Source organism: Callorhinchus milii, unplaced genomic scaffold (genome assembly GCF_018977255.1).
Source record: "Callorhinchus milii isolate IMCB2004 unplaced genomic scaffold, IMCB_Cmil_1.0 Scaffold2, whole genome shotgun sequence".
In the NCBI taxonomy this organism is placed as follows: Eukaryota; Metazoa; Chordata; class Chondrichthyes; order Chimaeriformes; family Callorhinchidae; genus Callorhinchus; species Callorhinchus milii.
In genome coordinates, this window is record NW_024704743.1 from 69,023,095 (window position 1) to 69,038,234 (window position 15,140).

The 15,140-nt window shown below is 40.4% G+C and overlaps 1 protein-coding gene across 2 annotated transcripts in view; it reads right to left on the reverse strand.

Moving 5' to 3' along the window:
- LOC103181263 (E3 ubiquitin-protein ligase HECW1) overlaps window positions 1-15,140 on the reverse strand; it is a 188,845-nt gene that overhangs the window by 63,688 nt on the left and 110,017 nt on the right. Inside the window, exons 11-13 of one of the 2 annotated variants that reach the window (XM_007897618.2) lie at window positions 12,897-12,992; window positions 5,756-5,906; window positions 1,149-1,231 (exon numbers count right to left, since the gene is read on the reverse strand). In XM_007897618.2, coding sequence (XP_007895809.2) covers window positions 1,149-1,231; window positions 5,756-5,906; window positions 12,897-12,992 — 330 coding nt within the window. The remainder of the gene's footprint in view (window positions 1-1,148; window positions 1,232-5,755; window positions 5,907-12,896; window positions 12,993-15,140) is intronic. The other variant, XM_042332011.1, reaches the window with a different exon arrangement.

Below are 15,140 nucleotides of genomic sequence, written 5' to 3' on the forward strand. Positions count from 1 at the left end.
AAAATTACTTGTGATCTAGTTTATAATGTTGAACAGATCTCTTATTATGAACTGTGCTTTTATCGAATTTCTAAAACATCAACTTCAACACATTGGATGTTTCAGAAAATTTGGTAATTATATATTTCTTACAAATGTGGGCAAAATAAATCAAGTAAAGTCGGTACATTTGTAGTCAATAGTTAAGTTGTAAAATAACTATAAAATATAAAATTCAGATATCATATTTATCCGTACACCTATAAAATACAGTCATTCCATTTTACAGTATATTCTGTGAAGCATTTTGAGACATCCTCAGGCATGAAAGGCAATGTATCAAATGTAAGAATTGTTATTATCTTGCTTCTAAAGAGCAAGGAGTATGATGTCGCTAAACCTCCTGTGATCAATTGTACTCTTGTTTGTTTTAAAAATATTTTAATTACAACACAGATACAATAAAAAGGTAAAAAAAAATCTAAAATAAAGATTCATTGAAAACTGTCAGACTGCACCTGATACAGCATCAGCTGTGGTAAAATTTGCCTGCAGTTGCCAAGATGGTAGTATAAAGAGCCCCATCTCCAATGAAGTAACACCACTTTCAACATCCGTTCTCCATTTCCACTTCCTCAAAACTATTTGCATTCACACTCATTATTGATTTGTGTTTACATGACAGGATGAAGAGAGTATTGAACCCAAAGCCCTGACTGTGGCTGCTGCTGTACCAGCCTCAGTCTGTCTGTGCACTACCCCACACAAGGCACTAAAGAGGAACAAGTGGTTCACATTTCCCTTGTGGTCACTTTGATCATTCTGTCCATCATGGTTGCCGCACCAGAGAACTGTTTGTTTTCTTTTTGTGGTAATTGTCTTAGCTCTGGTACAATTTCCACATAAGCAGAACTGACTTTCATCCGATTACTTTTTTTGGAAAGAATAAGCAGACAAAAATACCACAAAGGACTTCAAACAATACATGACAGCAACCGCAGCGAAGGCGGAAGCCAGATCCAGATTGAGTGCAAAATGTTCCCAGATATGGTAACTGCAGTAAAGCTGTCTGTGGGAACAAAGATATCTGTGGTTCTTCTGCAGAACTGTGTCAATCGGATATGCAGATGGCTATTTCCCTGAACATATTCCTCACAAATTATAGCTACCTGGATTCGGCTGAATAGCATCTGTTGCACTCGCCTCATCTTCTGACCTGTTTGTTGCAATTGTCCGCTGGATGTTCTGATACCTGTTACCCAACAAGAATAAGAAGCCGATTAATTCATTCATAGTTACGGTCTGGTTTGATGATTTGACAATTTAACTTTGTGTTAGGTTGTTAATGGGGCCAGGGGAAAGAGAGAGAGGAGAGGGAGAACATGATTTAGAGTAACCACATGAAACAGCCTAAACTGTTACCAAAACAAATTGTGCAACCAAAGATTTTTTTTACAGTGGATTAGAACCTACCGATAAATCACCCAAGATTGAAACTAATGCAAGTAAGATCAGGCATGTGGATAAATGGTCTCCGGGTCTCCCATTTAATAATGAAGTCCTATTACACAAGCCGGACAGTCTGTATAGTGCCTGCAATACGTGAAGAGTTTATTTTTCTCTGGTGCAATGATTGAGCTACAAAACAGCCCTGGTTTGACCCAGGTATAACCAGACCTCACCAACAGAACATCCTCAGCAATGGCATAGTCCGAGAAAGTAGTTTCACCCTTGATGGAGAGGCTGATCCTTTCTCCAATACCAATTTGCTTCTCCTGGATAGAAACAAGCTATGGAGTAATGCACAGCATTTCACACTGACTGGAGTTGAACATCAAGGGCTTTGATCTGTGCTGTGTGCAAGTTGATGTGTGGAATTTGGATAGCATTATCACATTGTCTGTCAATTGCTAGAGAATTCAGATGAATCTGATTTGGTGTGTTGGCACTAAATAAGACATCTAATTTCCAGCTGCTACTTCTGGCTCTGGTTATAATTTTTGTCCTCCATCCACTGTTGCTATGCTCCATAATCTATGAGGTCTGTATTCATACTACAAATTTATAGTGGGGGATATCCTTTACATCCCCCACTCATCTGCTTCAACCTCTTTGCTCAGCTAACACAAACCTGCTGATCATCCCTCAATCCCTCCTCGCCAATGCTGGTGGCTAAACCTTTAGCCACTATCCCCCAAATCTCTGAAACTCCCTGCCTCAATTTCTCTGCCTTATCCCCTCTTTTCCCACCTGAAAAACTCACCTGAAAAGCTACCTCTTTGACTGAGTCTGCAGTTACCTTCCCCCCTCTCCCTTGCTCGGCACCTAACCCTGCCACTGTGCTATCCTGTGTGAAGGCCGCTATATAAATGGAACCTGTTGTACATATAGCTATATTAAATTAGTAAGATATCATACATATTATAGAGACATCGCTGTACAATGAATAGCTTACACACACAGTGGCGTACAGTAGGGAAGCCACACTTACCTTTCGCCCCAGGAGAATAAATCTTAGAGATTGCATTCACTTTCTCAATCTTGAAGGGGAGGAGGATGAGTGATCCTAACTCAATCAACAGACCCATTGAGATATATATGCTTATATCTATAAATGTATTATATGTGATGTACAGTTTCCAACAGCTTGACTACAAAGTAGTCAAATGCATATTTATTTCTACAGCTTCATTAAATGCCTAAATATGTTAATCTATTGTTAATATTTCCTGCCTATCTTGAAGTACATTGAAAAGATATCACCAATATCACCTTTACATTCATACAATTTGCATAATTGAGTTAATAGGAATCTGACTTAAACTCAAGTGCCACTTATGATCTTTGTACGTGAAAGGCTAATTTTATGTTGCACAGTTACATTTCTGATGAAGAGTTTGCAACCTCTGGAGTTATTAAAGTGGGTGAAGGACATAATTGATTGTTGACTGCTTTTGACATAATTAATAATCCTTGCATTTGGTACAGTACCTTTCGTGTCAGGAGGACATCTCAAAGAACTTCATTGGAATTTTCTGTCAAATGTAGTGATTGTGTATTTGTAGGCAAATGTGGCAACCGAATTGCACACAGCAATGTCCCATAAACAGCCATGACTAGTTTTATTTGGGGGATTGTCAGTCCAGGAGAAACTCCATTCTTTTTTCGAGTAGTGCCATGGAGTTTTTAACATCCACATAAGACGAATTTAAAAATGTGAGTAGTGAAAGACTTTATTCCTGCCTACATTGGTGTTCCTACACATTCTGCAGAGTAGAAAGTAAGATGATAAGAAACTTGATTCTGGATGGTAGTCTTTTGATGGTTGCTACATGTTAAAATATGAGGTGATCACGTTTCATGGAAAAAATGGATTATATTGAGGTGGTTAACTCAAGCCTCACAAGAGCTGTTTTGTGGATATTCCAAGAGATGGAATTTGTTGGCATTTCTAATGTATTTATACAGTCTGGAAATATTCACTAATCTCTTGAGGAATTCTGAAACTGAGCCCTAAAAGACAGTCTGGCTCAGTTACAATACCCAGAAACCAAGGCAGTCATAAATAGTGGTTACATTTTGGAGATAATTCAATGTAACAGCCCCTGTGGATGCAGAAACATACAGTATTTAATAGCTGGGGTGAACGCACATTTCCATGTTGGAGATCAAAAAACTGTGAAGCAGTATTTCATTAAGAAAGGAGGAATTCCACAAATATTAAATAATGAAGGAAATAAGGACTGGAAAAAGTGACTCCATCTGTGCCTTCAGTCTAATTAAGTTACTCAGGACACTATTAAACATGTGCAACTCAGATAGAAACCACCCTATTTGCAATCCTCATACTTCAAACAGCACAAATGTTTGAATGAAATAATCCTTTAATTTCAGGATTAAATATAAAATCTGCGCTTGAAATGATAGGGGTGCAAATTGTGACCTGTGATAATATTAACACTAGTGTCAATTATTATAGCAATGAAAAATTCAGCCCCATGAACAAGTTTAGTAACTGAAAAATACTGTGGGAGAAATACCAGCAGCCAAATGGTTAAAGAATAAAAGAAAACTTACATTTTTTTAGTGCTGGTTCATTAGTGTAGAAAAATTCCGTGGGCAGTGGTGGGGAGACAAACAAGTAAGTCACACATAGTAACTATGCAGCGAGAGGGGTTTGGCAAGACTGGAGCACCGATAAGACTCAGGAACCCGGATTTTATTAGGATCATAGCAATTTACAGAACAATAGAATAACAACAACTTGCAATTAGATAGTGCCCATCACAGTGATGGAGCCTGATATTGAGCTGGGGATAAAGAGGTGACCGTAAGCACAGTCGAAGAGCAAGGTCTTCAGTCGTGATATAAAAGAGGGGTGGAAGGGGGGGCAAGGCAGAGGGATTGGGGGAGAGAATTCTTTTGGCCATCTGGCCCATCGGCTCCATGCTGGCTCTTTTAAACAGCAATCCTTTCAGTCCCATTTACCTGAACTGCCCTCTCCCCATACACCTGTAATTTATTCCTTTTTCGATATCTATCTAGTTCCCTTTTGAAAGCTAATTGCGTAAGGAATTTGTCCTCCCCTCCCCTTGGCTCAGTCCCAGGATCCGTTACTCTGAAGCGCTCTGAGACGCCGTCTGGCGTGGAGGGCGCTATATAAATCAAAGTTGTTGTTGTAATATAGAGTCGCCTCAACCACTGCTCCTGGCACCAACATATTATTCAGGACTCTTTGAAACTCAAAGGTTATTAAAGAAAACTCAAGAATTAAATTCATAAAGCCTCATCCCTATAGTATAAATATTGCTTTCTTTGTTCCGTAGAAACATTTTCTCACATCCGTCCTTCCCACCAACAACAGCAGGGATATCACGTTGCATAAGGAATTTGTTCTTCCCAATCTTGACCTATCCCTATCCACTCCAAATTTGTTCTCAAGTATATTTCATCCCTGTTCCCTGTGTTTCTGATCACATGGCTACTCATTCAGAACACCTAAGTTGAAATAATATCTTAGAGTGAACTCTGGCCTCAGTGTAAAGCTACCACCTTATGGAATTTGATATAATTGAGCATGCAAAAAGAGTATCATTTACACTAGAGAATGGTATTCTAAAAAGATGAGATCAAATAGGATACAGGTCTATATCATTCCTGCCAAGACGAGAACTCATTTTTTTAAGGACAAATTATATGACCGAGCCATAGTTCCTACATGAAGCCCATTCAACATTATTCCTCTCGTCAAGTATTAGGACTGATAATTAGGGAAGAAGTGGAACATTAAGTCAAAAAAAAAGTATGCATGACAATTTCCTTAAAGACATTAAAGAAGAACAGTGCTTTGACTAGAGGAACAAGAAAATATTAAAAATTATTATCGGAGAAGTGCAGTAAAGCCTGTTAAAGCAACCACTTCTATTCAGCAACCACCTGCTGTCAACAACCACCATGGCATAGTCCCAATGGACTCTCCATGATAAACACCTCTATTCAGCAATCACCAGTGAGGCAGCCTTGGTAAATGTGCTAGCAGTCTAACGTGACGCTATACGTGGAAATGTTTGGTCCGTGGAAATGTTTTAAAAAGATTTCAGGCCTGGTCAATGAACCCTTATGCAGAGGCCACTCTAACATAAAGGCCACATTGATCCAGTCCCATGAGCAGTTGCTGAAAACAGGTTTTATTGCATTAAACGTAAGGATTGCTTTCTTAAAAGATAAAGAAATAACAATTTAGAAGGTTGATACCAAATGCATGAGTGTCATTTACCGTCGGTTAAGTTGTTCCATTTGTTGGATGGAGCTTGACCGCCGCAGACCGTCAAGCGTGGCAGCCGTTGTGGGTCGTTGCCAAGTCGTTGTCCGGTTTACGTGATCCACGTAAAAGACTCTCCCGTGGCTATCGATCCGTGCTTCCCAATCTGCAATTTTGAAAGACAGATTCTTGTCTGGATATTTCATTCCAGCTCTTCACAAGCTATATGTTGCAGTCTTATTTCTCTGCTCTTTCTCAGAGTCCTTTTATAATTTTATTCTTCAAGCCTACTAAATTACATAATGTATATAGCTTCAAGAGCCACTTTCAGCTATTCATTCCACATCCCACTTACCTTCTGAATTACAAATTCAGGAACTAAACTCTCATTGAAAAATTCAGATTCTGAAGATCATACAAATATTATTTTTGAACAGCCTGGACAGATTATAAATCTCGGTAACGTTGCTGAAATTCTACAGAAAGAAAATATGAAGACATTAAGAAGCAAAACAGTAGAATATTTCAAATGGTTGAGAAATATTAGGGAAAATGTCTAAATGCACCATTAAGTTGGATTCTGGTTTGTGAATAATATAGTTTCAGTTCTTTTAAGCTATTTCTCTTTCAAATGCTAGTTAGCCTACCTGTGGATTTGCAAAAACCAGCATTTTTTATATCCAGTAACACAGAAACAGTCTTATTCACGAAATATGGTAACCAATTATGTACAGAAATTAAAATTAATGCTGTTGATGAATTATGTAATGAAAAGTGGTTCAGCTCTGCAAGCCTCTCATCATTCGTACAACCCAATGTCCACGAATCATGCTCGTCATTCTTCTCCAAACACATTTTTTTAACCCTTTTTATGGTCAGCTGGGTGTCTGACGCATGTGGAAACCCATCACCATGCTTAAGAGTCTTTACTCAAAACTACTGAGATATCCACATATGTATGATTTTGTTTTGTTTGGATCAAACCTTTCAACCAAAACTTACACATATCTTTATGATCCATTTGATTATTTAACAACAATAAAAACTTGCATTTATATAGGGCTCTTAATGTAGAATTACATCTCTCAGGGTGCCACATAGCAGGGGGAGGGAGGGAGGTAACCGTAGATTGACTCCACTTGAATGGGCTGAAGGTGGACCCAAAGGAACATAGGGAAATAGGAACAGGCGGCCATTCAGCCTATTGAGACTGTTCCAGTAGTTAGTTACTTCTTGGCTGATCTTTTAATTCCATTGCCTTGCCCTTTCACCATATGGAGTCCTGTAGCTCAGTGGTTAGAGCACTTGCCTCGCAAGCGAGAGACCTGGCTTCGATACCTGGCAGGATGAAACTTTGGGCAAGTTTCCTTACTCCACACGCCTGATAATAATCCCTCAAGAAAAAAAACACAATAATAAATTGGTCACTTCAATCCATGACTGTTTGTGGGACACTGCTGTGCGCAATTGGCTGCTGCGTTTCGCCCACAAATATTCAGACAATTCACTTTACAGTATATTCTGTGAAGTGCTTTGAAATGGCTAAAGGCGTGAAAAGCGCGATATCAAACGCAAGGATTATTATTATTATTACTTCCCGCATTCTCCTCACTAAAGATGACTGAAGCTGAGTCCATGATATTCATTTTCAGGCACATGGATTGTAGCCTTTCACCAATGGCTTGAGGGTCTCCAGCAATTTGGGTATTTTGTTTCCTAATAAAATTCTCATGAAATGATAGTCGAAGTTTGTGATCCACAAATCAGAAGTATAAGGTCTAGGAGCTGATTTTTCGGTCTTCACCACTGAGAATGATGTCCCGTGGTGGGGGGCTCCTACCTCAGACCCCTTCAATGTGATAAATATCACATGGGCTGCCAATGAGACCATGATATTCCTAATGTGCTCTCACAAACTTTAAATTTAACCAACGCATTTTGTTTAATATCCACATCCTTTTGTGCCACGTATCATTATTAGTTCCTCTTAGTGGAACAGCTATTATTGTGGATTTTTCTTTCTCTGTGGCAGCCGGGCCAAAATTAACAAGATTATTGTGAGAGCTTACAAGGCTGAATCTGAAATTCACCGCTTCTCGACACAGTGGACTGGTGCTCCACTATACTGCAGAATACAATGTAGCTTTACCTTAGCCCTGCAAAACATTCCAAAGACTTTGGCCAAAAGCCTGTCGCTCTCCATCAGATGGTCACAGGTTCAGCTCAAGTCTTCAGAAATTTGTTGTTTAAATCTTCCAGGATCAAGAGACTTCTTGGACAGGTTATTAGACAAAGTACTTCCCAAATGTGTCAGGAGTAAAAATCCCTGTAATTTTGCTGAAAATTCACATAAGTGTCAGCCATTCAGCAGCTGCTAGCAATTTCAGCCAGATGGAATGACTGATAGCACAGCCATTATGTTGAAGCTGTTTGCTTTGCAGTTCTTAAAAATGATGACTGAATTTAAGATGTTCCAAAATTAAGCAAGATCTTAAATTTTAAGCCATTGGTTTTATGGATCAGACCGTGAGAAATGTTAGGACCCAGAAGCCTTACATCAGAATCATTCGGAAAGGAGTTTGAGGACCCAGGGTGTTTGGGATGAACTAACTCTAACTTGCCACTTCAAGCACGACCTTAAGAAATCAACCAACCCAATTGTTTCAACAAATCCCAGTTGCCCTCCCAGGTTCATTCACAGAGATTTCTCCACAAGATGGAAGCAGTGCTGCACTTTTAATTTTTGTTAAAAAAAAGCTTCCAGGACATTTCATTTGGGTTTTCTTCTGCATGACAGCAGATAAGAGATAACATTCTTTGGCTTTGAACAAGCAGGACTATGTGGGTCAACGTGGTTAAAGGCACGCCCACCGATGGTGGAGCGGAGGAACCGAGGGACAAACAGAAGGCCAGAGCCAGCTGAGCAGAGGCAGCGGGTGGTGGGCTGGGCGGTAAACAGATCGGATAAGTAGGAAGGTGCGAGGACATGAAGGGATTTTAAAACGAGTGAGAGGATCTTGAAATCAATCCGTTCAGTAATTGGGAGCCAGTGGAGCCTGGCAAGGACTGGGGTGATCGGGATACAGAGTTTTGCGCAAGCGAGAATCGAGTGTTGGAGTTTTGAATTCATTGAATTTTGTTCAAGGTGGAGCTGGGGCGACAAACGAGGAGGGCATTGGAATAGTCCAGTGACGAAGGCGTGGATGAGGATTTCAGCTGCAATGGTAAAATGGATTGACTGTGTATTTTGTGGGAAACAAATCTGGGTCATCTCGCTTGCGAGGCAAGTGCTCTAACCATTACACTATGAGACTCCACTCTTTTCAGTTTTAACCAATATTTGACCCTTCTCCCCTTGTGAGTCAGAGGTGAGAATGCTACCGACTGAGGCACGCTGACACCTAAGACCAACATTGTGCCATGACAATGAACCTGGAGAAAATATTTTGGTCGTGGGTTTTATTACACATGGGTATTAAACACATATGAGATTCACACATCGGGGGTGAGTTTTTGTGATGTGTTAACTATGTGCTAATTAACACATATGGCCAATTTTTCATAGCACATATTTCGTAATAAATGGCTCCACAGTGTGCTAGTCAGAGATGCCCCCTCTCTCCGATACACTTCTCAATGGTTTTGACGTAGAAGCCATCTGTGCCACATATTACACCGCCAGTTAGTGAGATACCAGCTTTACTCTTTTTGTTCAGATAAGCCGATATCTCACTAACCAGCACTCTAATACCTACGTCCAGTGTGTGGCCCTGCTGGTGTCTTGGCACGAGGCCATCGAGAGGGGCGTCTTGTGGGAGTGAATGCACCTCAGGACCTTCCCTCGGGCTAGCAAATGTGTGAAATATCATAAAGTTACTAAATTGACCACATGTGTTAATCACCACCTAGGTGCTAATTAACACTTCACAACATCTCAATATTCACCCCAGATTTCCCAAAGCTATTTATTGCACTTTTTACAGGAGCAATTTTCAGCTCCATAATTATCAATGCCATGCTACTTTTGCTCATCGAGAGTAACACCTACTGTGCTCCCATGAGTAATGAGTTCAAAATGTGAGATATAGCCAAAACCACAACTAGCAAGCCAGCCATCTTAGTGTGGCTTTGGAAATGTGAAATGGGCCGTTGCCTTGGACTACATTGTACACAAGAAGTAATTTTAGTCGTGACTGAAAAGCTACAAACAGACTTCCGACATACACATATTTGGATTTCTCATGGTATTTCTATAGTAGGAGATGCTTTCAGATATTTGCAAATCAATACAAGCTGTTTATTATGGGGAGAGTAATGTTTCACACAAGGGAATTGTATGGATCAAGAAAGAATGCACATGGGAATCCTCTGATATTTCCTTCTCTATGCTTTGTTGCTCAGTGTTCGGCAATGACTGAATACAGACATACTGACCACACAAACTGTCCCTATATTACTGTATCAGGAGTAGCGTTAACCTTGCTTAGAAACATCCTGCCAATCTGCGTTGTTAACAATCATACATAAATGGACCAGTCATTTTTTAAACCGGGTAAAACCTAATCAAAAGTGGTTTGAGTCTAAGAATCTCTCACTGGTATTTTACAAACCTCGCTTTTGGTATATTATGTGGTGTTTGGCTACCTCTGCTTTTTAAAACATTTACAAATTTGGCCTTATATAATTTTTATTAGTTTCTGCAAGATTTCCATGAAAATTTTAGTGTAAGAGTTCATGATGATCTCATCAGGGTTCCACAGTGCATGTTATGTTAAGGATTTGCAGATTCTTTCCACATACCTTTGGCTTTTTGAAGACGTTTAACAAGTCCCATATGGTAATGTCAGCCGCAGGCTGGTGACTTACTTAGGAATCTGTGACTTGGGCTGTGACAGTTATGGGGACAGACTGCAAAGCTATTCTCCCTTAAGTAGAGTTGTAACTGATCCTTCAGAAGTGAGAGCAGATAGAAGAGCTCAATGAATATGAATGTAGAGTCAAATTATAAGTGTGGTGGGTGGGAAAAGAGGACAATGATGCTTGTTGCAGATAAGGACATAAGAACATAAGAAATGCTAGACGAAAAAAGACCAAGGTCCATCTAGTTCGCCTTCCACCTTACTGGTGTCGCATGCACATATTTCCCGAACTACCTATGTACTATATCCCATAATTTATTACCGAAAAGAAAACTATCTAATCTGTGTTTGAAAGAATCAAGTTCACTGCAACAGAACCCGTTCTGACGAAGGATCGTGGACCCGAAACGATGACTCACTTTCCTTTCTCCATAGATGCTGCCTGACCCACTGAGTGTTCGCAGCGACTTCTGTTTTTGTTTCAGATTTCCAGCATCTGCAGTATTTTGTATTTTGAAAGAATCAAAACCTGCTTCAACTGTCTCCCTAGGGAGCCTGTTCCCCAGGTTCACTATTCACTCACTGAAATAGTGTTTAGTAGATTCGGTCTGAATTTACCCGCCTTCATTCGCAGGCTGTGTCCTCTGGATCTACTATTCTGGACAAGCTGAAACAGCCTGTTATAATCTGTATTGTTTTGCCCCTTTAGAATCTTAAAGACAGCAATCATGTCGCTTCTCAATCTTCTCTTTTCCAGCGTGAACATGCGTGAAGATGTTAATAATAACCCTTGCATTTGACCCGTTCAGCCTTCCCCACCTCTGCACCATTGCCCGCCTCCATCACTACCTCTTCTCTCAGGCCGTCGCAACACTTATATGTGCTTTTATCATGTCCAGGTTTGACTATGCTAGCTCTCTGCTTGATGGATGTGTCTACTCCTCCCCTCACAAGCTGCACATTATTCAGAGCTCTGCAGCTTGTGTCCTCTCCTACACCAGGCTCCGTATATCAACTCCATTCTCGACCGGCTTCATAGGCTCCCTATCCCCCAGAGGATCAAGTTTAAGATCTTCATCCTCATTTTTAAAGCCCTATATGATCTTGCTCCACCCCCACCTCTGTGACCTGCTAAAACTTTACCAATCTGCCCACACCCTGTGCTCGGCAGGCCCTACCCATCCCACCATCGGTGGTCGGGTCTTCAGCCTCCCTTGCCCCCACTCTCTGGAACTCCATCCCAGAGTGCCTTTGCCTCCCCCCTCCCCTCACCTCCTTCAAGCTCCATCTCAAGCTCTTCCTCTTTGACCACGCCTTCAGTCATCTTCCCACCTCCACTTCCAACATCTTGGCCCCCACCCCTTTCAAATTTAATCCCCAGCTCGGGTGCAAACCCTTGACTGTCCAGCGCAATGGAACATCCTTCTAATGTGAAAGATGCTATATAATTGCAATTTGTAGAGCCAGTCAATTTCTGCACCTTTACCAAACTCTCTTATTACCAGATAGCAGTCCTCTGTGGCTATGATCCGATAAGCAACCATGGCATTTAACACTGTAATTATACTCTGAACATTAGTGTAGAAACACATATCTAATGGCAAATAATTCTGAAACCAATAGTCAGCCTGGCTCAGGTATCATTTTTACCTCTGAGTCGGGTCTTAGAACTCACAGTCTAATCTGACAAACCAGTGCAGTTCTTCAGAGTTGAGAGAAGGCGATTCAGAGGGGATCTCATAGAGGTATATACGTTTCTAAATGCGATTGAAAAAGTAAACCCAGATTAATACTTCAGGATGCACCAAAATAAGAAAGGTGTGCTCATGAAAGGGAATGTGGCCAAGACTCCAGGTTTAGGGTTGTATTAATTAATGCATTATTTGGGAATGCAGTTTGAATAGCTTTAACTTATGCAAAGCTTTGAGGTCTCTTGAAATAACTCCCTGCCACCAAAATCATTGTACAATCCTACAAAAGTCATGTTCAAAGTCAATGCAGTATAAAGTCCCTTTGCCTCAGCCCCTCTCTTGTCTCCTTCAAGGCCCATCTCAAAACCTTCCTCCTAATCCCATCCCCCGGCTCGGGTGCACATCCTTGACTGTCCAGCACTTTGGGACATCCTCCCGACATGAAAGGCACTATAAAAATGTAATTTGTTGTTATAGTATTCCTATTGATGCCATGTTCAGTACAGCTGGACTAAGCAACAACTTAAGGTGCAGTTGCCTTAGCTGCAGTTGTACTAGCTGTGGCTCAAGCTCTATCCTGGCCATGCACATCCTGCCTGTACGTACCTGCACTGCGAGCGCTCTCAGCAACCTCAATCTGGTCGGTCATAGCTGTGCTGCTTAACGTACAGTTCATGTCTGCATCGTCGGTGTGGCTGAGATCTTTATAAGAGAGAAATGGCTGTTGACCCGACATTGCTGAGAGGAAACAGGTGGTATATGTACAAACACTCCACGCCTAATGAAATACGCCGTAGACCAGCAAAGATATTAGTACAGTACATCTCCTCAACGAAAGAAGAGCTGCATTGAGAAAGGAAGTGATTCAGGTGCCCTCTGATGGAGATGAAGTGTAAAAACACTTGTAAGTCACTGTTAGCTGAAGAGGCCAATAATGTCTATAAAATACTCTGTCACTGGGGTTATGAGGCGTTGGCAGGAGCACCTCCAATGTACAGTGTTTTCTCCATGGATACCCATATGCATTACGTGGGACTTCAGCTAAGATGAAATCTCAAAGTCTGAGCCAGCAACTTGCAAATCTATGTCATGCACAGAGGTTTTTGCCATACCCTTAATACCTTTACTGCCCAATTATCTGTCTACTTCTCGATTTTGCCTCTGTAGCTTTCTGAGCATTCCACATCATCAAAACCCTCTATGTGAAGAAAGAGTTCCTGAAATCTGTTTTGAAACATCTTGGTCCTGATTTTAAGACTACGCTCCTTGCGCTGGATCCCTCCACAAAGAGGAGGAGTCATCCACTGTCTAACCTCTCCATTTCTTTCATTATGTTAAATACCTCAATCAAATAACCTCTCTCCTCTGGGGGATAGAGCTCCAGACTACCCAGCCTTTCATTATAGCTAAATCCCTTCAGTCTAGGTATTAATCCAATGAAACATCATTGGACACCCTCCAAGGCTAGTATATCCATCGTATATCTCGGTATCCAAAACAACATCTTACATTTATGTAGTGCCCTTCATGCTGTAGAGTCTCGGAGAACTGAACAATGGAGAGTTTGAACTGAAACAGAACACAGTACTCGAAAATGAGATCAGACTAGCCCCCTTTATAATCTTTTACATTCCAGATCTTTTGAAACAAAATGACAGCTTTTTAAAATATATATTCGTTGAAGAATTTTCTTTCTGAAGCAAAGACACCGTATAAGGCCTAACATTTCACCTAGTCCCAGCCTGTAGGACCATTTTGTCTTAAAATGTAAGATTGCACAAAATTGACGGAAATACTTCAATTTAGTCTTATTTTGCAAGTCAATTTTCCACAGTTCTTAAAAAGCACTGCTTTCCAAATGAATTTAAACATTTTCTACAATTCCATGCAATCTTACATTTTACTAGGTGATATGACTTTGAACAGTTTGCTACAGAGTCGTTTCTTCTGTTCTAAAGAAAGACACCGTTCTTGTGCTGAATGTTTGTGTTTTCAGGCTGCTGTTAGTTTTACATTTAAGACAAGGTGGAATTTCAGGCCTATCGGGGTGAGATTCCACCTGGGACTAAATCTACTCTATTTGTGTAACATTTTAGAGTGTTCAGAATTTGACAAATTGCTGAATTCAGGCAAACAGTTGAGGCCTTTTTTTGCAATTCTTAAAAGAACTTACAGCAAAGCAGCTTCAAAATTATGGCTGCATTTCAGAATCTGGCAAATCCTCGGTACTATGAAATGCTATATAAATGCTGAGTTACAATCTACCTCTTCACCCATACAAATTGTCGCTTCTCCCTTGCTCATTATACAAATTTGTCTGATGTGTTCTGAAACGGTGTCTTACATAAAGGGAATTATATAAATACAACTTATTATTACCTTCACCTAAAAAATACCCAATCACTATACTTTACAGTATATCCTGTGAAACTCTTTGAGAATTCGCCCCTGAAGTGAAAGGCCTTTGCATATGAAATGCAAGGATTTTTTATTTCTTTAAATTTATTATTACTTTTGAGTAAATCCTTTTGAGTAAATCTAGACCAAGGTTTTTTTCCCATCAGTACTTGTTTCAGTGTTTTCCAGGTTATAACTCCGAATCAAGTGACAACTCAAGCTTTCACGGTTGACAACTTAAGTTGTCACTCCAAATCAAGTGACAACTATTCAAGGAAGATGGTGGATAAGAATCACAATGAATGAGCTAAGCAGCTTTTCCATTTTAGTGTCTTTCTACTACAAGCAGTAACATATAAAAGCATCAGTTTGAAGGATTTGAAACCATTCAGAAAAACAAAGAGGCTACTCTGTTCTGCTCACTGTGTATTTAATTAATTGCCGTTGTGGACT